This window comes from Chaetodon auriga, chromosome 2 (assembly GCF_051107435.1).
Source record: "Chaetodon auriga isolate fChaAug3 chromosome 2, fChaAug3.hap1, whole genome shotgun sequence".
NCBI classification, from domain to species: Eukaryota; Metazoa; Chordata; class Actinopteri; order Chaetodontiformes; family Chaetodontidae; genus Chaetodon; species Chaetodon auriga.
In genome coordinates this window covers 5,791,441-5,818,427 of record NC_135075.1, presented here as the reverse complement: position 1 = coordinate 5,818,427, position 26,987 = coordinate 5,791,441, and the positions used below count along the sequence as shown (strand labels likewise).

At 43.3% G+C, this 26,987-nt stretch overlaps 1 protein-coding gene across 2 annotated transcripts in view; it reads left to right on the top strand.

Moving 5' to 3' along the window:
* Positions 1 to 17,632, top strand: part of prickle2b (prickle homolog 2b) — an 87,221-nt gene extending 69,589 nt beyond the window's left edge. For both annotated transcript variants that reach the window (XM_076751174.1, XM_076751180.1), the window contains 7 exons: positions 5,019 to 5,202; positions 9,948 to 10,061; positions 11,077 to 11,214; positions 12,941 to 13,144; positions 13,664 to 13,850; positions 14,917 to 15,807; positions 16,052 to 17,632. In XM_076751174.1, coding sequence (XP_076607289.1) covers positions 5,019 to 5,202; positions 9,948 to 10,061; positions 11,077 to 11,214; positions 12,941 to 13,144; positions 13,664 to 13,850; positions 14,917 to 15,807; positions 16,052 to 17,004 — 2,671 coding nt within the window. In that variant the 3' untranslated portion in view covers positions 17,005 to 17,632. The remainder of the gene's footprint in view (positions 1 to 5,018; positions 5,203 to 9,947; positions 10,062 to 11,076; positions 11,215 to 12,940; positions 13,145 to 13,663; positions 13,851 to 14,916; positions 15,808 to 16,051) is intronic.
* Positions 17,633 to 26,987: the final 9,355 nt, after the last annotated feature.

The following is a 26,987-nucleotide window of genomic DNA, read 5'->3' as shown; positions in this document are numbered from 1 at the left end:
TGTGCAGAGCTTCCATTCAAAGATGGGATTTTAATCTGACCATCTAGAGTGATGCCATGGAAAAGCTGCAGTGGTTTTGGGAGCTGCTCAGGAATGAGAGTGGAATGAGACTTCAAACTCTCCAAGGCTATACTCCCTCGACTGGCTCTTGGATACAGTTGAGTCAGATGGTTTTCTAAAGCTTGAGCTGAATAGTCTCCTTACGTTATCCCCTACCCTGGAGTCAGGGTTACAACCCTAGCCCTGCTTTTTGCCTTGCAAAGATCATTTCTGAGTCAACTTTAGCTTTGCTTTGAAGCACATTTAGTCAGTTGGTAAATTTGATCAGTGTTTTAATACCACTTCTTTTCGGACAATCTTGAGACCTTCCTTGCTCTTGTGGCAGTGACCTAGACCAACAGAACCAAGTGTATGTAGCTGTCAGAGGGGCCTATCAGACCTTGGTTATGTATTAACGCCATCTGGTACCTATGGTTACTGGTCTAATCTAGAGGAGCAGGGTATTGATAATTAACCCAAAATGGTGAATCATTGCCCGCTGACATTGTGGCCCAGGGATTACTATTCAACAACATACCCCCCAGGTCTTGAACAAATGTCAGACCCCGACTGACCAATGATACAGCAGCATTTACATCTCCCAGACGATGAAAGGCCCGTCACATTTACAGAACAAGCCTTTTAACTTCCCTTTCTTTACCTCTGAGTCATTTATGAGGCGTCAGTGATGTACTCAACTTGTATTACCAAAGTCCCCAAATCTCTCCTAATTGAAATCATGTATATTACGAGGGGAAGCTCAGGGATTAAGTTTCAGCAAAGGGAAATCCCGGGCATGTGCATGAAGCATGTTGTAAATCACGACTATAGAAGGGGAGGGAAGGAGCAACGGGCTCCTGTAGGCCTTCAGTATCTCTGCCAGCACTGCGGAGCGATCAGATGTTTGCACAGTGAATCACGGAGGAGGATCACCCTCACACATCTGGACTGAGAGAGTGGGTCAAAGAGGTGCCTTTCTCCAAAGTTCACAGGCTTCTGTGGCTCCACATTGAACTCCACAGAGACGGTATAGGCAGAGTGTGGGACATTTCAGTGCGTCCTCTCAGGAGGAATGTGGTGTGAAGTGCTTTCCCTCAGCTCCAACTATTTGTGCACTCTTATCTCCAAGCGTCTCCCCCAGGGCAGAAATAACTGCTAACCACCTGGCAGCATGACAGAAGAATGGAAGGTGTCCATACGTGCTTAAGCCGTTTGGTCTTCACTTTGCGATGCCCTTGCCTTTCACTTTCTATCATCATCCTCGCTATGAGTGTGTGTTCCTGTAGATGGACAGATTTTTTTGCATGTGTCAACCAGTTAGTCGATGTTGTGATGATGGTGAAGGTGCCATAATGAGGCAAGCTGCGTCGCCCTTGGCTATAGTGCCTTTGGGACAGGGATTTGCCAAACACCCGTCTGCCAATCTGTCTGCTCGACAACAACTTGATGACTTTGTCTCCTTGAGCTGCATCACAACTCTGTTTATCATACCCATCGATATTCATGACACTGATATCTGGCCACTTGCTTTGTTAATATTTATGGAGTCAGTTTGTAAAGCCTTTGGCTTCCCCTACACGTGACAGCAGACGCTGCAGAGGTCTGCCTCTCTGCTCAGGGCGCTGTTGAAAGCTGGAGCTGACAGTAATAGGCTGTTAGGCTCCTGGCGGATGGCGGGGAGTCTCAAGTGGTGACAGAGAATTTGTTCAGTGTTAGACCTTTATATTTGTATGCTTTCTTTTTAAGGATTACATGTCACATGACCAGTTGTGGCATGTCAGCGGGATGTTTTACTGAGAAAGCTACATGCAGATTCAAAGTATGTCCGGTGTCTGTTCTATCATCAAAATCCATCATTGCTAAGCCAGATAGACTGAAGTGCTTTGTTAACCAAGACTCAACACTTGGACAAGAAGTGCTCCTTTGAGCCAGAGACAAGGTGAGACTTGGCCAGTTCTCCACATGGTGCTGTGTATGCTCCAAGCACTTAACGCTAACGGATCCTCGGCCAGCCAAGCTGTCAGTCTGTCAAACAGTGTCCTGAGTGTCCTTAAGCTCCTCCATAGGGCTGTCTGTCAGACATGCAGGCGACCGTCTGGGAAGGTAATGGGATTGTCTCCAGGGTTCTAAATTAACACCCGCCAACCCGCCAAATGCGGGTTAAAATTCATATTGGCGGGTGTAAATAAAAACTTACTAGCCAATTTGGCCGGTAATGCATTAGGCAATCATGTCAGTCAGAGCCGCTCTACAGTTCTTGGTCATTTGTCTCCCGGACAGTCCGTCCTACATTTCCCATGAACACGGTCGTAATGCTACGTGATGACGTACAAGACGCCCATTGGCTGTGCGCAGGCACACTACAGTCTGTAGTGCAACCGGCGCGAGAAACCACGGAAACACAAAGAAGAAGAAGAAGAATGAACGGCGGCGTGTAATAGGAGACTGAGCTAGCTAAAAGTAAAAAGTAAAGTTAAACTAAATGCGTGGTTGGGACAGACGTCTGGGGGGAGAAGAGGAAGGAGGCAGGGGATGAGAATGTCGACAAAGCGTGCGAAACGAAGAAAAGAAAGTTTAACGCTAAATGGCTGACAGGTCGTGAATGACTTGTGTTTGATCACGAAAATGCCGTCATGTTTTGTAACGATTGCCGCATGTACACGAAAGAAAAAAACAAGACGAATAATTTTGTGGTGGGGACTAATAATTTTAAAGTCGAGGCAGTAAAGGACCATGAGTGCCCGAAGTCATCAGGAGAGCCTAAGGAGTCTGCAATACTGACTGCTGCACTATTTGTGTTTTCTAGTTGTACATACATATATCAATTTATTACCAATGCAATTTTTTTGCAAGTGTTTAAGTCATGGCTGTTACTTATATATATTATTAAAGAAGGAAAGCAAAAACACTTTAAGTTGAAAGGAAAAATACATTTTATTAGGAATGTAATGATACTAAATACTTACTGGAAAAATGTCTTTTATAAAATAATAAATCTGACAGCATTTTTTATTTGTATAAATTAAATGTTTGCACTTTCTGTGTATATTTTGTTTCATGTGTTGTACTTTCTGTGCATTTTTCAAAAATGATCAAATGCATTCAGTGGCACTCATAATCTCTCTTATTTTCACCGGGAAAAAATTTGGCTAGTGGAAATTCTGATTGGCTGGTAACTTTAGAAGGTCACCAGCCACATTGGCTGGTGATCAAAAAAGTTAATTTAGAACCCTGATTGTCTCCCTGGTTTGGCCGCCTGAGGGGCAGCAAGGGTTATGGGATGCAGCCTTCTGGCCACACAGAGTTTCTTCTTCATGCAGGGACTTGGAGCTGTCAAGGACAGGGACTTTGTGTGCATTGTCGTCTCCCTTTGGATCCAAGTGCATATATGTCAAAGGTGGCCTATATTTTTGTTTAAACGTCCAATATTGTGTTCATTTTCAGGATCATGCTTTTATTTTGGGTGTCTGCTAGAATAGGTTTACATGTTTTAAAGTTCAAATTATTTTTCCTCATTCTGATCATGGCTGCAGTACCTCTATTCACCCTCTATCTGAAACGCTCCGTTTTAGTGAGTGTCTCTTTAAGGCCCCCTTCTCAACAAGCCCAGCCTCCTCTGATTGGTCAGCTCTCACAGGCCTGAGGAGGCACCACGCATCGTGTTTTCGCATCAGCTCTGCTGATGTTTTAGCGACCACAGCCACGCTGGGGGTGTGGCTGAGGCCAGTGACATAATTATGACATCACAACGATATAGAATACCTGATGGCTTGTTGAAAGGCATAGTTTCTGAATGTGGGCTGCGTGTATTTCTCAGAGCGTTTTCATGCTTTCACCTTGTTTATGTAGCACCTACACTTGCTTTATTTTCAAAAAAGATATTTAAATTTCACTTTTTACAGTATGAGAGCTTTAAATCTGTTCACTCAGGTATAAACTTACATCCTGCTCCATGTCACACTTGTTCTGTCATTTTTACGGGGAGTAATTTGTGGCTGTTAATCCCAATATTTTGTAAGACAACAGCGTTTGAGTCTGTGAAGCATAACAGCTCTCTTTATTTCTCTCTGGACACTACTTGAGATGAAAGAGCAGCCAGCAGGAGGAGTGTCAGCATCAAACACTCCCAACCATCTTTTTTGTGGAAACTCACACATGGATACTTTCAATTTTACAGCTGGGTGGGTCTGCTTGACTGCGTGACAGTGGAACACTGTCCTGGCTAAGCATCTGATAATGTTTCACGCTAACCTTGCACATAGGGACGTGTGTTTGTGCAGCACTGCTGTCCATCACTCTCATTGGCTGCACTCTGCTAATTTCAATACCCGGTTTGTGATTGTGTCGTTGTGACCGGTACCCCAGAGGATTGTTGAACGCTGTTGTGGTGGCACCCACATTTTACTGTGAGAGCTGCGGTGGGAAGCCTTGACCTTTGTACCGTGTCAACTTCACATCCTTCATGGGTAGAAGGTCTGCAAACATGACCAGGCTCCATGAGGGTTTGAGCAAAAGTCAACACTTTCACAGAATATTTCAGGAGCTTTACTACAAGCAACTAGGATGGATGACAGATTTTATTTTTTTACAGGTTGTCTGAGGTTACCTTTGGAAAAAAAAAAGCAATTTGGGTTATTTTTATTTTCTGTGATTAATGGCTGGCTTCAGAGGCCCAAACAGCAACCTCAGTATGACGTCTTGTTTCTGCTGAAACCCTATAGCCCCAAATGTAGTTCTCTATACATCATGATTTATTAAACTGAGTAGTTGTGTTCACCCTAATGGTGGTGTATTCTGAGTTAAAACGTACAGAGCTTATTTTCAAACCACAAATCAAACTTTTCAACAGCATAATTGAGAAGATCATTTGACTGCTGCTTTCATTTCTGATCTGACTCTCTTGTTCCATTAAATCTTTACCACAGACGTGCAGTCTACATTCATCGGCTTGACAGATGTTCTTTGTCTTGTGTGTGCAGGAAGATCTGTGTGCACTGTAAGTGTCGTCGTGAGGAGCATGCAGTGACAGCCATGCCTGTAGAGATGGAGAAGACGGTCACAAAGCTGATGTACGACTTTCAGAGGAACTCTACCTCAGACGACGACTCAGGCTGTGCCCTGGAGGAGTACGCCTGGGTACCACCAGGACTCAAACCTGAGCAGGTATTAGCATCTGACACTCATCGGGCCACATAGCATTCACCCTGGACAGAACCACTGAGTAGATCTGTAAAACTGTGCAGTTTTGTTACTCATCTCCCATTGTAGACACCACATTGTGATGCTTGGGCCTCATCCACTGTGGTGTGAGTAAATCTGAAGATGCAGTTTGCGTCCACACCAGAAACACTGACTGTCCACAATGAAATGCCACAACTGTCAAAAAATGGTTCAGTTTAATCATTTGAGCCCACAGCTTTCTGCTCTTCTCTGACAGCATCTTTCCTCTATTCTCACAGTATTGTTTGTTGTCCAGAAGCAGACGTTAAGAATAGAGTGCTTTGGCGTGTCAGGACTCTTAAAAATAGATCAAATGATGATGAGAGTCCTGGGATGATGTTACCATCACACTCAAAAAGCTCACCATACACACTACAATGTGAGATTTCAGATTTATACACTTGGGGAAATGTTTTCAAAAAAAAATACCTGCCAGTATGGTGTGAACCTAATAAAAGTTCCCAGAACCACACAGTTAGCGTTGCAGAAAATAAGCATGGGGTGTAACTGTTCAGTTATATCTCACTCACTATATGATAGCTCACCAGTTATGCTGACAGCTGCTTCTGTAGGCTAATGGATAACAAGGATTGTGTGGCTCCAGCAGTCAAATTAATCTCCCATTCATTCCGCCTGCAAACATGTTAACAGTAGCTTCCACCGCCCTCCCGACGACTTAGCTAAGCCGGCATAATACACGAAGGCATTAAAAGGTTCCATGCATGTTGAAGGAAATCCTCTTCTACAGTACTCATTGAAGCCTAGGTGTGCACATGAGGGAGAGTTTGCCGTTTTATAGGACAATAGAACCGTTTATGGGAGCTGGTTTCATTTTGTTGATGAACTGAGAGCAATGAACTGGTCAATACAGTGTTGGCACAGCCCCCTGTTTTCACCCCTGAGGACTGAGCACAGCTATTTTTCATCCCCCTCCAGGGTCACCCATCTAACCCCGAAGTCAATTAGGTTCTCGTCTAGTGGTGATATGACCTTAGGAACAGTCAGGCCATAATGGAAACAGGACTGCGCTGTATTGCACAAGCACAATATTAAACAACAGAAAAATAACTGTGGCTTGTTTTTTTGTGTCACCAGTTTTTGGATTTAGTGGAACAATTGTGACAATTAAGAGCACTTGTAGGACCCTAGATGAAGAGTGTCCACAACTATAATAATTCTTTTTTCCTAAACTCACGTCCAAGTCATTCAAGCTGTGGAAACATGTTGTGCGACCTCTCGCAGAGGAGCGGAAGTACACCCGATGTGGGGCTTTTCAACACCCGGCCTTCCTCAGTGCAAGGTAAAGATAGAGTGAGAATAGAGGGAGATGGTAAACACAGCTAATCTCCAGGATCTGAACGGTGGGTTTAGGTTTCTCCCGTAGGGAGGCAGTGCTGTGTGTGAGTGGGCTAAAGTCACCACCCTGTAACAAGAGACTTGGACTGTGTATTCAGTCAGCTATATCTCAGGATTATGAGGGATAACTCAGCTCTTAGTTAGGACTTTTCAACTCCTCTGTCTTTGTATTTCTCTCAACAATTGGTGAAATACAGCCCCGGTGAAGGAATATGAATTTTCATCACCAAACAGAGCCATTACTGAGTGTTGGAGATGTTACTGAGCTGCAGTGTGAAGGAGGACCTTCCAGTATCCTCTCTCCCACTGTCTCTTCTTGCTCTCTTCTCTCCATCCTTCTCAAATAAATTCTTGAATGTTGCCAAGTTACAGCTTGTCAAGGCCAAGTATGTTACTCAGCAGTGGCCTGAAACTGGTCTTTTCATTTTTTTTTTTTTTTTTTTTGCCATCATGTAGCAAGAGCTGCAGGCTAATGTGCAGACTCTGCTCAGCATCTACAGGGATCTGATTTTAATTTGCAGTCATATATGAAATATGCTGTTTCAGACCACTGTTTGAATAGAAATTAGGGTTATTCATGCAGCTCTGATGTGGATAAATTAGCTTTCAAAAAACAAAGAACTAGTCTGAAAGGGACCTGAGGCTAATTTGACCTGTTCCAAAATGGACCTGAGGACAATCAGACCAGGACCTGTTTGAGTTCAAGGACTATGAAAACTGTCAGCCCTTGAGCTGAATCCAGCCAGCAGCTGTGAATGAGAGATAAGTGATAAATCCATAAAAAGAGATTGTGAGATACACCAGGTTGTTGGATGTTGGACGTGAACGTTTGTAGAGACATTCATGGTCCTCAGAGGATGATTCTTCTAACGTCGCCATGAGGTTGTTTGATGCTAATTAGCATCAATTGCCATGCTAACACATCATACTAAGATGGTGCCAATGGGAAACATTATATCTGCTGAACACCTTCACGATTACGATGTAACTGTGAGCATGTTAGCGTGCTAATGTGAGCACACAGTTTGAGGCAAACACAAACTCACAGAGCCGCTAGCTTGGCTGTGGGCTCTTAGTCTCGTTAAAATGGCAGCTGCATTTTAATACATTCGGAATAGCTTATATTCCGTGCTTAATTAACCCAGCTCGGGCCTTTTAACATTCAGCCGCATTGGATGTGTTCCCACAGCTGTGCTGACTGCAGTGTTGGGCCATGGGCACTCGGACATCTCAGCAAAGACGTGAGAAGAACAGGACAGAGAACGAAAACACAGCCATTAAATCTGCTCACTTTGCTATGAAAACACCATCCTTCCCATCATGTTTGGCTGTAACTAGCAGTGTTTTCCCAACAATATAATATCTGTGTCCACTAACCACTGTAAAGTGGCTTGTTGAGAGAATGTCAGGAGTGGTGCCTGGTGGTGTCTTTGCCTCTGGCTGTCTGGCCATTAACAGCAATAGAAACCAGCTGTGTGAAGTGATCACTCTTGTCACTCAGTTGCAAAGTCCTGCCATTTGCTTTAGCTTTTAAAAACAATCCTTCCAGTACAGTTCGAAATTCCGCCCTGTCTTTAGTTTCATCTGCTTTCGATTACAGTTATTATCACAAGCTGCTCCTCCTGGCCCTCACTGCAACTGTGTCCATTCTCTGAACGTGTGTGTGTGTCTGTGTCTGTCTTTAGATCTTTTCCTGGGGGCAATGTGCCTTTCACCTCCAGATTGTAACCCTGTTGTTGTTGGAAGCATGTTTTGTAATTTATCATTAGGGGTGTGTATGTGTGCGTGCGTGCATGTGTGTGTGCGTGCGTGCATCTGGCAGCGTGTGCGTATAGGCGCTGTGTGATTTATCAGTGCTTGACCACAGTCAGTCTTTCATGGACTATCCTGAGATCCCCCCCCGGTGTCCTGAGCCGTGCTGCTGGACACGGATCCTGCGTCCCTCGCCAACACGGGTGGAAGCCAACAAAAGCAGAGCAGAAGGAATTAGGTTACACTTACAACAAGAGGCTCCTGCTATAAATTCATCCCAACAGCAAACATGCTCGTCTAAGGCGTTAAGGAAGTTCTTTTGATACAGATTGTGACACCACAACTTCAGGGCAGTTCAACTTCAGGATATGAGAGTTTTACAAAGCGATTTTCATTTAGGTCTCTGTTTACTGATGCGTGTCTGCGTTATTCATGTTAATCTGTTTTTGTGTGACAGACTCTGTGTTATTGCCAAGGACAAAGCTGATGGCTCCTAGTCAGTAGATCCATTCAGTAGACAAATGTGTCATTAGGATTGACCTAGTCAGCAGGTATCGATCATGCTGCCTGTCTTTACATTCCACGTCTTCGTGATGTGCTCTGCGGTATTGTTTTTGCTTCACTGTGCCTTGTTCCTTCTTTCGCTCTTTCCTCATCCATCTAACATGTTCATTTTGTCTTTATTTCCCTCCGTCCTCAAATCTCTGTTTAAACCCTGCGGCTTTCGTGGTTTGCTCCCCCTCCGGTCACATTCATATACATCTGCCTGACCTCTATTATACCCCGGCCCCCTGTTACAGTGTAATAAAAAAGACCACAATAAATAACACAGAGATGACACTCATTGTCTGCTGCTGCAGTGAAAAGAATGTCCAAGCAATTTGGAATGGCCAGATTAGCATTATTCCTGCTGTGGCACACATATCTGTATGCACACACACTGTTACATGCAAGTGTTAATCACTTGCTTGTGTGTGTGTGAGTGTGTGTGCGTGCATGCATGTGTGAATGTGTGCACATTTGACAGGGCAGTAATACATTCCCACGTCAATGTGCAAAGATGGAGAGGTGAGGTTCCATTAAGTCTCTGCTGGTGGGCCATAAATCAAAGTGATTTTAAGTGTGTGTGTGTGTGTGTGTGTGTGTGTGTGTGTGTGTGTGTGTGTGTGTGTGTGTGTGTGTGTGTGTGTGTTGGTCACTCTCAGTTGTAGATCCTGTTCATTTTGTCTTTGGACCGTGTACCTTTTATTGCTGAAATGATTCATCCACAATGTTTTAATAGTAGTTTAATCACTTTGGGTAATTAATCAAATAAAGAGGATTTGTAGTGTATTATAAACTGTATCCATTTAGGTGTAACTATTGTACAGGCAGAATAAGCAAATGGAGAGTATGGGAGCTCTTGATGGACATTTTTCCTTGTTTGGTGACATTTTATTGATAAAACAATGAACTGATCATAAAAGTATGATGGGCCGCAACCCAAGTGTATTTTTAGTTTGTTAACTACCTGACATGTAGCGGGTATGTTGTTACTCTTCATCACTCTCATCCTCTTTGTGTCTCTGTGTCTCGATCAGGTTCATCAGTACTACAGCTCCCTGCCTGAGGACAAGGTGCCCTATGTGAACAGCCCAGGAGAGAAATACCGCATCAAACAGCTGCTCCATCAGCTCCCGCCCCACGACAATGAGGTGAGAGACCAAACTGACCCCCTCCCCCTCCACCTATCTCCATCTATCTCTCACTCCCTTCCCTCCTTCAGGGCAATGTGGAGATAAAAGGGGATAAGGGAGGACACAGACACAGGAAGAAATGGAGTCTGTCCTCTTAATAGGTGGAAATGAGAAAGTGAGGTGTTGATATGTCTACTTGCCTATTTAAGTTTTTACATCAGTAAATCATTACCACAATGAATCTGGAGGTATTCGTATGATTATCAGCAACAAGCTGTAACATCGTATAAGAGGACTGGCACCCTGTAGCGCCTCTACACTAGCCTGATAATCAGCTGGCATCATTTTTTGGTGTAACGCCATGTTCGTTTCTGCCAATTTCTGCTTATGAGATGTCTTATTTTATTTTGTAGGGAAGACATCATAGAAGTTGCAGCAGTGCTTGCAAAGATCAGTTAATGTAATGGTTTTGGGCACATTTTTGTTTTTTGCAGCTATTTTTCATGAATGGAACTGGGATCTAGCTAGCTATGTAGCTAGGTCCTGCGTACAAAATTGGTTCTCCAACTGGAGAAACAGCTGTCAATGAGCCCAGATGTATTTGAATTGATGTGAACAGTGACTGATGAGCTATGTTTAAGATGTCTTTTACTGAAATCATTGGTTTTATTTTCCAGGAAGTTTGATGGATTGTTTCTTCTTGTCCTTCTATCCTGCAGCACAGATAGAGCTTATCTCAGTTTCTTGGAATGGAAAATGATGGAAATAATGAAATACTGATAGAAAAATGACTTTCAGCACATTCATCCTCCTCCGTAAAGCCACTGAGGAAAACCCCCGGCTGAAATAACATCTTTCCATTTGCGACAGAGAGCACAGTCTTAATCAGCAGATGCTAACACAGACAGTCCTATAGACTTGAGATAAATGTTGCTCACAATGCGTCATTATGGCAACAGTGCTGAGGTTTGATATATTGATTTAAAAAAAGATCTAACTTTATACATGTATGTTGGTGTGTGTGTGTGTCTAGGTACGCTACTGCAACAGTCTGGATGATGAGGAGAAGCGAGAACTGAAGCTCTTCAGTAACCAACGGAAACGGGAGAACCTGGGCCGCGGCAATGTCCGACCATTTCCTGTGACGATGACGGGGGCAATCTGCGAACAGGTAGCTGACAGGAAACACCAAAAAAACAGCATTTTTCTATCATTTCCTTGGAAGTCGAGAGATATGAGGAGGTCAAAGATGGTCTGAAAGTGGTCCATCATTTCATTTCTAAATGCCATGTCTGCATGGCATCTCGTGACAAGAGTGAATTAAGTGTGACAGGATCAAAGGTGCGTCGCGTAGCCAGCGGAATGAAAGCAGCGAGTTGTGTGACAGACATATTGAACAGGCTGCTGGCATTTCAGGTCTTTGTTATGATGTACGAGAGGTGCTTTACGTTGACACATAAAGGGCAGAGACGCAATAGAAGTCTGCTTTTATAACAGCCTTGTGACCTTGTCAATCTCACCTCAAAGCCTTGCTCTGAAGAAGATCTTGAGGTGGCGTGCATGTGTGTTTGTGTTGTGTCTCATTTTCCCTGCCATAGCAGCTGTCACACTCAATCAGTGTTTGTTTGTCTTTCAACAGCCTTACATTATACCTCAGGGAACCAAGTTACAGTTAAAGCAGCTTTCCTGAAAACACACCCCATGTCACATCAAATATTCAATGGATTGTCTCCGTGTATTGTTACAGTAGCCTTATGGGACTACAGAGTGCAGTAGCGAGTGTTCTTTTAACAGCAAACTAGCGCACTTCAGCATCCGCTAGCCATTTGCTACCGAGCGTACAACAAGCAAAATGGAGCGACTCTCTGTTGTGTTGGTGCCTCAGGTGTATCGCTGCTTTACAGCTTGTGTTTTCCTGCGTAACACCGGCACATGAGGGAGCAGATTGTTGGGAGAGTGTGTATTGATTGAATTCCCCACCCCCCCCTTTGGCCTCCTTGCAGCAGTCGGCTTTGTGCCAGTTAGATAACCTGATTGGAACTCCCTCTGTCTCCATCATCCCACCCCTCTAAATCTAGTTTTCCTACCCGACCTTTCCCCCTGTCTCCTTAGCGCTCCCTCTCGTTTATCTTTGCGGCTTCTCCACCTTTACACCTCCACGCCAATCTCACTCTCCTTTTTATCCTCCCACACATCACTCAGTTTTTATGTCTCCCCTTTGACCCTGCGATGTCCTTCTGTAGTCATTCAGCTTTATCTGTGTGTCTGCGTTTGCCCTCCCTGGCCACACACGCCTTCATTCTGTCAGTTTAGCCCAGTTTTCATGCAAAATTGTGTTAAAGACATCTGATACACTGAATCACTGTCAGCACCGACACTGAGCTTATTAAAGATCCCATGAAATGAGCACTTGAACTTCTTGGAAAACCACTCAAGATTTTCACTGGTGATCTCCTATAGAGATGAAACCATTCATTTATATGGTCATTGGTTGCTGGTGTTATCTTCTTCTGTACTATTAGGTGTGACTAAAAGGTCCAACCAATTAGGTCTTCACAGATTTTCCAGCAGTCGTGCCATTCTGCCCTTTCTTTGAAATCACGCTGCTTGTCTCCATAAGTGGTAACCCATTGGTGTAATCCTTCAGTGTCTTATGTCCTGCCCCAACAACCCGAGTTAATTCATATTAAAGAAGTAATGATAGCATGCAGTGTTTAAAGATGGCGCCCCATCCATCCATTCTGATTAACATTCCTCACAGGGTGACCCGCATGCTAAAAGGTTTTGTAAAGTTCCTCAGTCTCTTGTTGCTCGTGTGATTTGGAAGAAAATAATTTAATGATCCAGCTCTTCATAGCCTCAATAAATCATTTTCTTCTTCCTCCACCTCTTTTTAGTGCGGAGGCCAGATAAACGGTGGAGACATTGCTGTATTTGCATCACGGGCAGGTCACAGTGTGTGCTGGCATCCAGCCTGCTTCGTGTGCAGCATGTGCAACGAGCTCCTGGTGGACCTCATCTACTTCTACCAGGATGGGAAGATCTACTGTGGCCGGCACCACGCCGAGAGGCTGAAGCCACGCTGCACCGCCTGTGATGAGGTAGGTGCCTGTCACATCTCACAAACACATGCCTGCACATGGATGATCATGTGTTAAGACGCACATGTAACATACTGATCTCACATTTGCAACAAAATCTCATATGATGGTCACAGGCTTCCCAACACACACTGTCACAGTTGAACACATGCAAGGGCTTTTCCAGCCTAATGGGGTCAGCTCTCAATATCCTGATCTCCCAGCTATTAGCACCGACTTACTCTTTCTGCAAATGGGCACAAGGACAATGTTCGTACCCCAGTGTTTTAGCAGCGGCGTAATTAAAAGCAAATACACCAGCTCGATTTCACCAGGTCCCCACACACATTAGCCTCCTACACATCAGTGACAAAGAGGATGATCTAAGAATACTAAGAAAGAGAAAGTGGTGTGTGTGCAGGGAGAGGGGAGGGCGAGACGAGCCTTTGTCCTGTCATTCAGCACACAGTAATAACCCAACTGAGGTTTTACCTCCGAGGACCTGATAAATGATACTCTTTCTTATCTCTTTTTTCTTAGATCATCCTTGCGGATGAGTGCACTGAGGCAGAGGGTCGTCACTGGCACATGAAGCACTTCTGCTGTTTTGAGTGCGAGACTGTGCTGGGGGGCCAACGCTACATCATGAAGGAGGGACGGCCCTACTGCTGCTCCTGCTTCGAGTCCCTCTACGCCGAGTACTGCGACTCCTGCGGGGAACATATTGGTACGCTGCACCACCATCCGGCATCGCTTTTAATTCAAATAGCATTAATCACCAGCAGGTCATGCAAAGAAGCCCTTACAGAAAAAAATATAATAATGCTGGATATGTGGAGGAAAGTTTAGTTTTTTTCAAGAAAGGTGAAAGAGTGACCTCATTTTTTCATAGCAAGTAACAGAGGAGAAAAGAGCTACAGTAGAAGATGTGTGGCCTGGTTTTTAGCAGTTTGTCACTGAATGATGTCATCCATGGTCATGCATTGAGGCAAGGGCACATAGCAGAGGGCCACTGAGGCCTCAGTTTACAGAGCACAGGATTATGTACAGTATATGTCATGCAGCGTGAAACCAACCTGGAGCAAAGGCATGACTGTATGTGTCTGTTTTTATCACAGCATTAAGTGTCAGTTAAATACACATTTTACATCCCACACACTGTAGTGTCACCAACTGAAAGGAAACTAGGGTATTTTCCAGCAGGGAACCTTCATATTAGCGGCTCTTGGCCCCACGCCACCTTTTTTTAAAACTCTGTGTGTGTGGTTGTGTGTGTGTGTGTGTGTGTGTGTGTGTGTGTGTGTGTGTGTGTGTGTATCCTCCAACAGGACGCCCAGGTGTGATCTTGGCACATGCCTCTCAACAAATTTGCTCTGTAATTATTTGTCAGACAGGATATAGAAAAATATTTGGCCAAAAAAAACACAACTGATTATAAATTGAAACCATCAGAAAACACGCTAGAACCAGATGGCAGCCATTAGCAAATAGCTGGTTTTCTTTCCCCTGCAACAACTGCAAGCATACGCAAAATGCAGTGTGTTTATACAATGCTGGGCAAGTTCCATAATGAGTGTTTCCCCCACAAGCTGTTCAGTTACAGCCTCCAGCTCTGTTTTCTCACTCAACAAGCAACTATGTAACATGCTACTATTTTCACATTAAACAGCATTTTTAATAAAGACGATAAGAGTTTTAATTTCTGGCTCTTTGATAAAAACATGGTGCTCTGTAGTTTCTAGTCATTTTACATTAACCCTGTGGATTCATTTGTTTTTTTATCTTTCCTGCAGGCATTGACCAAGGCCAGATGACATATGATGGGCAGCACTGGCATGCCACAGAAGGCTGCTTTTGTTGTGCCCGCTGTAAACGCTCTCTGCTGGGTCGGCCTTTCCTTCCCAAGCAGGGACAAATCTTCTGCTCACGGTCATGCAGTCTTGGGGAGGAGCCCAATGGATCAGACTCCTCTGATTCAGCCTTCCAAAGCGCTCGTTCCACCAGAGAGTCCAGACGCAGCTCCAAGACAGGAAAGAGTGGTGGAGGAGGGGGTGGAATGCAGACCGAGAGATTTTCAGGGGAGGTGGACCCACTGTCTTTACAAATGGATCTTCTGAGTCTCTCCAGCCAAATGCCCAGTTTGACTCGTGAGCCACCTACCTGGCAGAGCCAAGAGCAAGCAGGTGACGGCTATAATTATGATCCCCAGTCAGAACCAACTGTCAATCCCACCCCGCTCCAGCTCCTCAGCCAGTGCAATGTCAGGACTGCCTATAACCCCACCTGCTCTGGACAGAACAATCAACAGCAGGATCACAGGATCAAGGAGAATGGAGGTTTGAAGAGACCACCCATCTCGGCTATGAAGGGCCACTCACTCAATGAGACGTGGTTCCAGCAGCCAGCTCCAGAGGAGTACTATCCACCCAAACTAAGGAGCCAGAAGAGCTTCACAGAGGTGTCCCATTGTTCTCAGCACCACAGCGGCTTCTCCTCTGACAAGCGTTCAATCAGTTTGCACGGCTTTCAGAGAGACAGGGACAGAGATGTGGGGCCTCCAGCAGCAAACCAGGTGGCAAGAAGCAGAAACCCCATCAATGCACTTAACTTCCCTGAGCAACTGACCCCTCTAGAGCAGACCCCAAGAGGATCCATGGAGTCCCTGGCCCTCTCCAATGCTACAGGTGGGTATTGTAGTAGTCATTAGACCTCTGCTTGGCCTAGTTGCAGTTTTGGCCCTTGTTAATATGGCTAAGGGAGGTTGTGTGTTTTTACTGCAATAGTTCTAGTATTTTTGGCAGTATACATCACAACTTGATGCTCATGTAATCCAAAATTCAGCCTGACAAAAGTACCTGCTAAAATTGAATGGGTTGACAATCAATTAAAGGCAAAGTTAACATTGAATTCAACTCTATTTCCCTCCAGGCCACTCAGCAGAGGGAGGAGGAAAGCGTCAGGAGCACCTTTCTCGTTTCTCCATGCCGGACCTCAGCAAAGACTCTGGAATGAACGTGTCAGAGAAAAGTAATATGGGCACCCTCAATTCCTCAGTGCAGTTTCGTAGCACTGAGTCTGTTCACAGCCTCACGGCCAGTCAGCCCTACATGGAAATGGATCCTCCCAGGTCCTCCCAGTATCAAGTGCAGTACCTCAACCCTCCTGGCATGGGTGTGGGCATGGGTATGACTCATTTACCACCTGGCTTCACCTTCCAGGAGGAGGATAGGGTGAGTTTGGTGAGCAGCGCCAACGCTGCCCGCCTTCCACCCATTAGTGAGCGTAGGATGGGTGGCGTCAGTGGAGGGGGTGGAAGGGGAGCAAGCATCCGGATAGATGCTCCAGAGGAGACTCCTCAAAGGCGCCGGCATCACCACCACCGCTCCCGGAGATCCCGTCGGTCTCGTTCAGAAAACGCTCTCAACTTGGTGGCAGAGCGGAGGGTGAGACCTCAAGAAAGACCACAGCTGCGTGTCCATGAGGACTATGACCGCTTCCCTCCACCAAGGAGCGCCAGGGACCAGTTCGGAATAGGAGGAGGAGGGGGAAGGTACCAGCCCCAACTCTTCAGGCAGTGCCCCAGGACCACATCAGACCTGACTCTTCAGAACCCCGGCGCTAGCCGACGCACCGGCTTGAACCAATACTCCTGGGATGATTATGATGACGATGACTGGTGTTCAACCTGCTCGTCGTCCTCCGAATCAGAGGATGAAGGTTACTTTCTGGGTGAGCCAATCCCCAGACCCATCCAGCTGCGCTACCTCAGCAACCAGGAGCTTGTCCATAAGTACAACAACACAGGTATGGGAGGACCCAACCGCAGCGGGCAGCTACACACCCGCAAACGCAGAAAAAGCAAGAACTGCATAATCTCTTAACATCTTGACACTTGGCACAGTAAAAGCTTGTGTACACTAACATCCTCCATCTGGAACAATAAATAAATAAAACTCAGTCCATTTATTCAGTATTGTTGGGTGTTGAATATCATGTAATTGAAAGTCAGTGATGAATTACAGTCAGTAAACAGTGAAAAAGCAACAGTGTTTGCATGTTTGTTCATTTTAATGTTTCGGACTATCTCCTGAGTATTAAGGCTAACAGTTACATGTGCAGTTCTATCAAGTCACAACATTTATCAAAAGCTGATGTGCAATTTCTTCGTAACTTCATTTCCATGCAGCAAACACGTGTACAAGATAGTCGGTTTGGTACAGTTTAGCTTTTTCATGCAATGTGATTTAGATATAGGATATACTGTACTATTGTATTCAGTTCATAGTATGTACATAGATAAATGAATTAATAATTTCACTTAAGTTAAGGAAGTCTGTGTAAATATGGTTGTAAATGGGGCCTCACATATTTTTATATTTTGTATGGATAGAATCATTTATGTATTAAATATCTATAATGTAGAGATAGAAAATGGCAAAAACAACTTATGCATGTTTTATTTGGCTGACCTGGTCCTGCATTTGGAATAAAGGAGTATTTCAGTGAGTATTTTGATTGACAGCTGGTGTTTCTCTCCAGAGAATGGCAACATGTGTGCACAAGTGTTGCATAACAGTGACTTTTTGCCTACCAGTCACCTTCTCCATCTGTTTAATGCATAAATGAATGACAGTGTGGGGAAGAGGTTGATTAAAGAGTCACCCTCCACTGGATTGACCGTAATGGGTGCCGTCACATTCAAACACACAGAGCTCCATTGTCCTGGAAACAGATGCCACTGAAGTTCTGGTTTATTGCATCAGCCTATACAAGTTTGAAACTGCTGACAAAGGTCTGGAGATTTAATTACTGAAATCTGGTGATGCTTTGTCTAAGTATTTTTTCACCCATGCTAACAGTGTGGCAGTGTTAGTTTGTGGGTCCACCACTTCAGTCCAGACTGATAAATCTCAACAACTACTTGATGAATTGCTATGAAATTTGTGAGTGGCTTGAGTGTGAGTGGAGTTCCCCTCCTTTTTTATTTTAGTGTCATCATCATGTCACATATTTAGTTTGTCCAACACTATTATATGACCAAATACATGCAAAACCATTGACATTCCCATCAGCCTTAGCTGTACTTTTAGAGCTAATTGGCAAATGTTAGCATGCTAACAAGCTGAAATCAGATATTGAATATTTATGGTAACCATTACACCAGCTAATTGCCTGCATGTTAGCATCATCATTGTGAGCATGCCATGCTGACATTAGCATTTATAGCTCCAAACACTGCTGTTCCCAAATACAACCTCAGTTAGCAGCTAGCATGGTTGTAGCCTTTTGGTCTTGTCTACTTGTAAGAAACAAATCCAGGTTGAGCTCTATTGTTTAAATATTGGCATGAACAGACAGTATAACAGGTTGTATCTGTAAGTGTTAAGCAGTGTCATACTGTAAATTGGATTGCCTCTGACGTCCATGTGGTCTGGGGATTACTGCCGCTAGCCCCCATAATCCACGCACAAACACACATATGTTTGGAACAAGGTGTGTGAACGCCAATCTCTTGATTAGAGGCGATGAAGCACTAATGCTGTTGACATGCTTGGCACATTAGTGCGTTTACTTCACCTAACCTCAGCTTCTAAGGCGTGTGCTTCAGCTTTCATGTTTACTCTGGGACACTCTGGGATAACTCCCAGACGGGGTGGAAAGGACTCCTCATTTAGTCAGGCATGATATGACAAAACCAGCTGCAAAAACATGTGAAATACATTATGTCAGACTGCTGATGGCCCGGTTCATAGATGTTGACTTTGCCCTGGTTTTAGCAAGTCTTCAAACTATGGCTGCGGACTGTTAGTCACATCGGCTGTAAGTTTGGATGAATATCACTGCAATCATTGTCTCCAAGTGTGATGAGACGTAGAACAAACACAGACTTCTGTCTTTAGTCATATGGATATTATTGTCCCTGACACATGAGCTTTCTTGACATGATCATTAACTTAGCTCAAATTGGTTTGTTTCTTTATTAGTCTCTTGCCAGGACTTTATCCAATTCTGGTGTGTCTCCATGTGTTTAATTAAAACCTGATGGAAGACATACAGTGAGGGGTGGCACAGATTGTGGCCATATGCTTCGCAGGCCGTGCCATATTCAAGGTAGCGGATGGTGGGGAGATAATCCTCAAGTTGCGTGGATGCATCCAGTTGTGACGGTCATGTTGTCAGCCAAGCTGTGACTGCCAGTAAATGAGATCCACCAGTGGTTAGGTAGTTTTACTGCAAAACAGTTTACAGTCTAACGACACTGTTGAAATATTGTTGGCAGTTTTATTTTTTTCTGATCATATGATCATCACTGATGACAAAGCTGCTTCTGTGTTCAATTCCAAAGTCCCAAATGAGTGACATGTTTCTTTCTGACATGAGTGAATCCACCATTTGAGGAGTGTGACACCCAGTCTGACTGAATGAATGTGTAATTCACTGCCAGTATTATCGGTTTGGATTCCCCTATTTGAACAACATTTTCCAGAGCTTGCAACATTCATTTTTACCTGCTCATCTTGTTTTAAGATGAAATCTATTATATATTAATCAAGTACAATAGTCAGAAAATAGCACAGCAATCAGAACATTTAACATCTGGCACTAACATATTTTGGAATGAGTTCAAGTCTCAGCCTTATTCCTGCTTTTACCGTCTCTATGTTTTATTGTTCTTTAGCTCTTTGCCAGTCGAAAAGTATGCTTACAGTGTCCTTAATTTAAACCGACAATTGCATGAAAGGTTTGTATAAAACTTATGAAACAGTGTATTTTCATGAAAAATAGGGGAGCTGTCTAAAATCTAAATGTGTACATTTTAATCACAGGTATTAATTACCCCTAAAATAACTACTGAGCAGCAGAACTGAGGCCTAATTAGAGAATCAATGCAACATTCTGAGCAGAATAAAACAACTTGCATGGAAATTGGTGTTATTTAGTGCAGGTTCATGTTAAGTAAGTTTGAGAATTTCAAGAAAAGTAGCTGTCAGATTAGACTGTCAGCATTTCTCAGGGTTAATTCAGGATCCAGCAAAGTAAAAACTCTCAATTAGGTTTTGAGGCGTAAAATGGTCACAGCACATCCAGTCACATAACTACCATCAAGACGAAGTTTTCATGTGAACACACTGTGCTGTAGATTGTTGTATCACATAAACCAGCTGAGGAATTTAAGATTTTTTTTTTTTTTTAAACTCTGACCATAATCACCCATTGAATGACATTTACTGCACTCTGGTGCACGCTTTATTAAAGCCTGACAGCAGACAGTGTCAGGAGAGTCAACAGGCATCCTTTCATTAACGATGAGATACGTGTCTGCACTGGAGAAACAACGAGCAAATCAGGTGACAGAGTGAAAACAGACAGGTCCTTAAATGGCCTGGAATGCATATAAAACATTAGAACATGGGGACAAAAATGATGATCTGCCTTTCTATCTGCTCAGCAAACTCCCTTTAATCTGGCTTAAATAGATTGGCATTTTGTTTAAGTGTGTGATTTAGCCATCAAAGTGTTGTAAAATCAGACATCTGTGACATAATCAGACAGAATTTCATTAAAAACACTGAAAAAAGAATCATAGCTTTACTGTTTTGTGAAGTTCAACAGCCTTTATCATAAATATTGTATATTAAGGGTTAGGGTCAAAAAATAAACTAAAAGCTCCATTCATTCATAAACCTACAAAGCGGACTACTCGTGTGTACAACTTGTGTATTGAAGTCCACTTCAGTTTGAAAATGTACTACTTAATTAAGAGCCACATATATGCTGGCGCTTGTATATATGAGTGTGCATGTGTGTGCGTGTGTGTGTGTGTGTGTGTGTTAAGGCCCAGATGTACAGCTGTCATGAGTTGAAGCTGTTTGAGTTGTTTTGGGAGACTCTTAAAGCCATAATTACCGGTCCTTAAGAGCAGAACGGCTGCAAATTACAGCTGCGCTCTGAGCAAACTAAAATAGCCTGATTCAATTATTTACAAATGAAGAATGCCAATGGTGTGTTATCGCACACACAACCATCTTACTTTCATGGGCATGCAAGTACGCACAAACTCTCCCACCACACGCATACACACTCTGGGCTGGTGAGGAGGAGATGCGTGACAGGACTGACCGAGGTCTTACCAGCAGTCTCCCCTCCTTCAGCCTCCTCATGTGTGTTCAATTACCACAGCAAGACTGCACCAGAACAATGCCAGGAGGCGCACAAATACAGTCATCACAGTATCCTACAATCTGACATTTAGAGAGTTCTTCAAGGTGACATGTAGCATGGAGTCTTTGTCTCTTCCCCAGAGTGTGAAATCCCCATAGTCCAACACTACATCCGGATATGTCTGGGATAATTTGCTCTATACGGCCCATAATCCACATGACAGGCAGCAGGGAACTTCCCTCCCTGATAGCCCACTCACAGGATCCCCTCTGTGTCATGATTTAGTCTCACTGTCATGTCTGAGAGGCTCACTTCTCCTGAGGTGGATGTGTTAATATTGTGTGACAGTAACCCTGCCGTCCATCTGCTACTTCTCTTCTCTTCTCTTCTCTTCTCTTCTCTTCTCTTCTCTTCTCTCTTGCTTTCTTAACTTCCTACTTTCTTACTGCAAACCACCACACCCAAAATATAATCAGCTCCAACAACTTCCCTGCTGTTTACATTCAAGCAACTCCCCATTGCCTGCAAAAAAAAGAGAGGATATTGAATGATAGTTAAGTAGTCAAGCACTGTTTTAGACTTGTAGACTCTTACTAAACCCACTAATCCCAAAATGCTTTCTCACCCACTTAAGCATGACCTTTGCCCTTCCACTTGCCTCAGTTATGACCGGTCAACACTTTGTATCCGACTCAGCTTCACTACTTAAACTAATTTTTTTTTTCCGTAGACTTGACCTCAGGTTTTTGCAAAGTTTTAAAAAATAAATTAAACACTGTAAATAATCATCACACACACTCTGCACCGTTAATTAGAGCTCAGAAGTCTCTATGGGGTTCCTCATTAGGCCTGATTGTTGTCTTCCAGCCACAGTGAGAGAAAATAATGACTCATTTCCACTGTGTGCTCAGTTTGACACGTGGCACGGCAGAGTGCTGCCAGGTTCGGGTTAATCCACAGCTCCAACGGCCCGAGGGGCACCTCGCCATAATGGGGAATGGCATGCTGGGTACCTCGATGTTTCGCTGCCAGAGGGCCGTCTGGTTCGTGATATCAGCCCGTTCCACCCCTCCTCACTGTGACTCATTAACAAGCTCAGGTCTCAGGAGGGGTCCCATCTGTGTGCCACCTGTACGAAATCACCACCGAGCAACATTTAATGCAAGACACCATTCGTTTCAACGTTTCCCTCATGCGTATCAGTTCAGTGACTGTTGTGTCTGTTCACGTCTTTCCTGCCTTTTCTTCTTTCTTTTTCTCTGCCCCTACCTCTCTCTGTCTCTGTCCGTCCGCTTGGCAGAGCTGATGGATGGACTGATTAGTCCTCCAGTCGTAAATGAGGCAGAGAGGATCTTTGATGTTGACTTTACAGCAACACATTTTTCCAAGACTTTCCAAGACCTACAAATAATAATTAGACTGTGATTTATATAACGGCAAATGGGCCTTTTTGCCGTAAACTATGTTTAGTTTTAATAGATTGCATGTGTTTGAGGAAAGTTGTTATGAAATTTAATTTTATGAAAATGTTGGTTTGATGGTTATTGAGCAAACATTTCATTCAATAAAACAAAGGTGTTTAAGTTATAAACCTTAAGACCTTCATGACATCAAACCTCATTTTTGATGCGTTCTGTGGCTCCAGTTTTCTCAGCAATGCCCAAAAACAGCACTTGAATTCTTTAATGGACTCACTATATGACTGTCTTCTTGAGTCTTTTTTATTAAAATGTGTCAAGATGAATCATGTCATCTCATGGCATCTTTGGCTGCACTGTTAACAGATCACTTTTCTTCTGTTACAGTGTAGCTGCTCAGATGTGTTTGCTGTCCTCAGCAGCTGATACATGAGTTTTGGACTATTAGAACCTGACACACGCTGTAATGTTTGTATTATAATTTAGCTACCTCCTGTTACATCTGGTAACGAGTCTTGTTCCCATGCCAGCACCCATTTTGCCGGACATGGGGTCAGCTTTTATCAGACTGTGGGTGGGTTTTTGCCACAATCAAGCCATTTGAGGAAGGAGAAGGGGAGACCACACACAAAAGTTGTAGCTAAAACGGTTTATTTGAACTAACTAAAAGAGAAAAGAGAGAACCTCAATTAAACAAAACTGAACAATAGAGTAGAGTGAACAAAACCCAAATGTAACCAAACCCAAACAAATAGTGGAAGCCAGTGTAGAGAGAGAAAAGCCCCTTTCAGACATGGAATCTGAAACATTCTTGGCTTCATCCAAACATTGGACCTAACAGGCAGTCAGACCAGGTGAAGGGAATTCTACCTGACGATCTGACTCCACCCTCCAGACTCCTGCGAGGTAACACCATGGAGGGGAGTCATGTCCACAGAGGCTCCGACTAAAGAGGCGGTTGCCCACATATTGTGATGTACATATGGTAGTAAGAAAATGGCCCTTTTGGCTGAATATAAGGTGTCTAATGTGTTAGCTCTTTAATGGTTTACAGTGAGGACCCCCACACAGTAACAATGCCATGTTCACAGAACATTGAAATGCTTTTTACACATAACTTCAAGACAAGGTTTCATTGGCACAGACACATTGAGCTCCTTCAGCGAGACCACAGACTAGTGTCAGTGTGACCTCCTAATTCCCCTGACATCTGCTACTCATCTTCTCCCACTTAGACAAAGTAGATAATCTTCAGAGACAATGGACAGTGTAATCAAGTGGAATTCTGTGCATCCTGTGCACTAACTTGACATTCTTTCATTTGATAATCATATTCACATGGCTTACACAGAACAGCATGTGTAGGCCTGTTCACCGGGGAAATCAGCACAGTTATTGCATGTCCAGAAACCATCCAAGTATACCGATGTACAACTTGAGACTTATGAAACGGTGAGTCATTTAATCTGTAATGCATCCAACTGTGTTCGCTCTTCTCTGATTTGTAGCGCTGCTTGTGAGCTCAGTGTTGCCAGGCGGAGAGACAGAAGAATAATGGCCCTCATTTCACCTTTTCTTTTCTATGCATGGGTTCACCACTGGAGGAGGATTTTACTTTCTGCTGGAGTCTCAGTGGAAGCTATAAAAGGCCTAAAAAGACCATTAGGCACTATAAAAATGCTGCTCCTAAAGCAGAGCAGAGTCTTCTGCTGTCAGTGTCTTGTGTTTTGCCATCATGCAAAAGTTAAAATAATATGAAGACAAATGTTAAGGGATGGTATTGAATATCTTTTGCAAATGTGTAGGGTACTAACATATTCTTAGGCAGAGGTAAAAATGCTGATGAATAAACCTTAGAGGTACTGCATTTAACATGTATCCAAAGGTCTTGAAGTCTGCTGAGTCATATGTGGCTACAGTGCAATTTCCATATATAGTGGCAGATTGAAAGAGATTGCTTTAGTAATAAAAAAAAAAACCAAAACACAAAAGGTGCTCAATCTGATGCAATATTGGATGGAAAGACACCAAGTTCACATTCTGTAACACAAGCAGGCTACACATTTTAAGTTGGAACATGAAAAATGTTCAAAGTTAAATTATACTGTTATACTATAAAACCAAATACAACTGGTGTTTCTCCACCTTCATATCAGAGTGAAATGAGATAACAGCACCTGTCAGCCATGACGCTGAATTTAAATTCTTTTGCCTTTGTTGCTATGGGCTACAGTTAGTGGTTTTGTGCTAAGGTGCACACTGTGGAGGCTTGACCATATCTCGTGCATGTCTGCAGAGGATTAACATCGCCATCTGTTGATAGATCACAGCCATTACAGCAGTAAAGCCACTAGACCCACACACACACACACACATTATTAGCACCATGCCTTGCTAAATCCTTATTCGGTGCGTTTCTCAAAAATGATAATTACGTCCATGTGATTATCTTTGGGCTTGTTTTAAATTCGGACCAGAGTCACTTTGTTTTTAACTTTTCTGCGTATCATCTGTGCCATTATTTTTGCATCTCTCCACCAGCTGGATACAGAGGTCTGCAAGAGTGAACCATTCATGATGGTTTCAAGAGCAATAAAATGCATCACTGATCAGTGTGACACTTTCAGGGGTTTTACTGCTACAGCCTTACTCACTCTGGTATGACCGTTAGGTTATTGTGGCTAATGTTTGCAAGTGTTGGCAAACTTTAGGTAAATATTACGAGACAACACACATAACTAAATCAGTTGGCTGCCTCTATGACTCTTCTCCCCGTGTGCCACTGTTAAAGTACTTAAGCATGTTAGCTACACTCTAAATAGTTATAGTTAAGCTTTAAGCACAATGGTCACCAGTAACCACTGTTCAGCAAAAGTTACAGAGTCTCATTAAAAGGATATAAGTTGAATTTCAGCGTGATGGTGATTAACACCAAGGTTGCTAACATGTCTCCAAAAAAAACAGCCACCACCTCAGTGTGACCTCAATCAACTGGCCGTGAGAGAGACAAAGGAAGAGAAAAGACACAATGTTGTGGGACAGTTTCCATTTATTTCACTCCCTGCAGTGGTCAAAGAACAGACAGAAGAGCCCAGAGGGAGCAGTGAATGATTTATTGCTGGGAGCTGAAGGAAGCAAACTACTGACCTCTTAGTGACAAACACATTGCAGCTGCAGGTGCAGTTTAACCAGGTATGGGTAAGCTACCTGACGGCACAGTTCCAGTGATCTAAACTGGTTGCTCTCTTTTTGCAGGTGTAAATACGAATTACAGAAATATCAATACTGTTGAGTACAATTACTTCCATTTAACTGAGTAGACTCTGTGCTATTTTTTTCACTTTCAAGTATAGTTAAGTGTACTCAAGTCGTCTTTTAGTTCCACTTGAGTAATACTTAAATATACTTGAAGTGTGAATAGTATGCTAAATTGGCATTATTTTGACACTAAGTTTACAGAAGTACACCAGTGAAAATCAGGATTCACACACTTGCTGTACAATTGTGTTGAATCACCAATGTGTTGAAAATATACTTAAATATACTTAAAATGAAGCAAAATTAAACACAGGACTTGAAAGGGACTTTACATGTACACTTTATTACTATTAAAAGTATTTGTCATTTAGTACACTTTTTAAAATTACAGTCAAGTACAATTTATAAAATTATACGAGGAGCCTTTGTTCTTTCTGTGACTTAGATCATATGGAGCAGGACAAATTAGCAAAGAATGAACACTGGACACCTGTGATGGACCCCAGCAGCTCAGAGACATGCAGGTAAGGTATGAACAGTCATGAGGACACAATTCACACAATATATTAACCAAACAATTTAACCCTTTCATCAATATTTTTATTCAAATGTGGGTGGGAAAGGTAAATCTAGCTTCCTGTTACATCATGGAACTAAACTGATGCCTAATTCTTAATCTCTTGAGTCAACATTGCAATGAAAACAAAAGCATTTTCCATCACACTGAATACTAGGCTGTAAGACTTGAGTGGTTTTTCCTGAATGGATATAAAACATCTTGTAACGACAACCCTTTTTTTTCTGTACACTCTTACATGTTGAGGACAGACAGTAGAGTTCTGACCTTCCTGTAAAGGAAAATCAAAGTCCTCTTTTGTCAGCCCTGTGACATCAGAGGCATGTGTTACAGAACTCAAGTAAGCCATTTCAATCTGAAAGGGTGCTGAAGTATCGCGTTTCAGCACATGACATGTGACATGAGTGTAATGAGTGTAAAAGTATAGCTGCTTATTTTCCAAGTCATT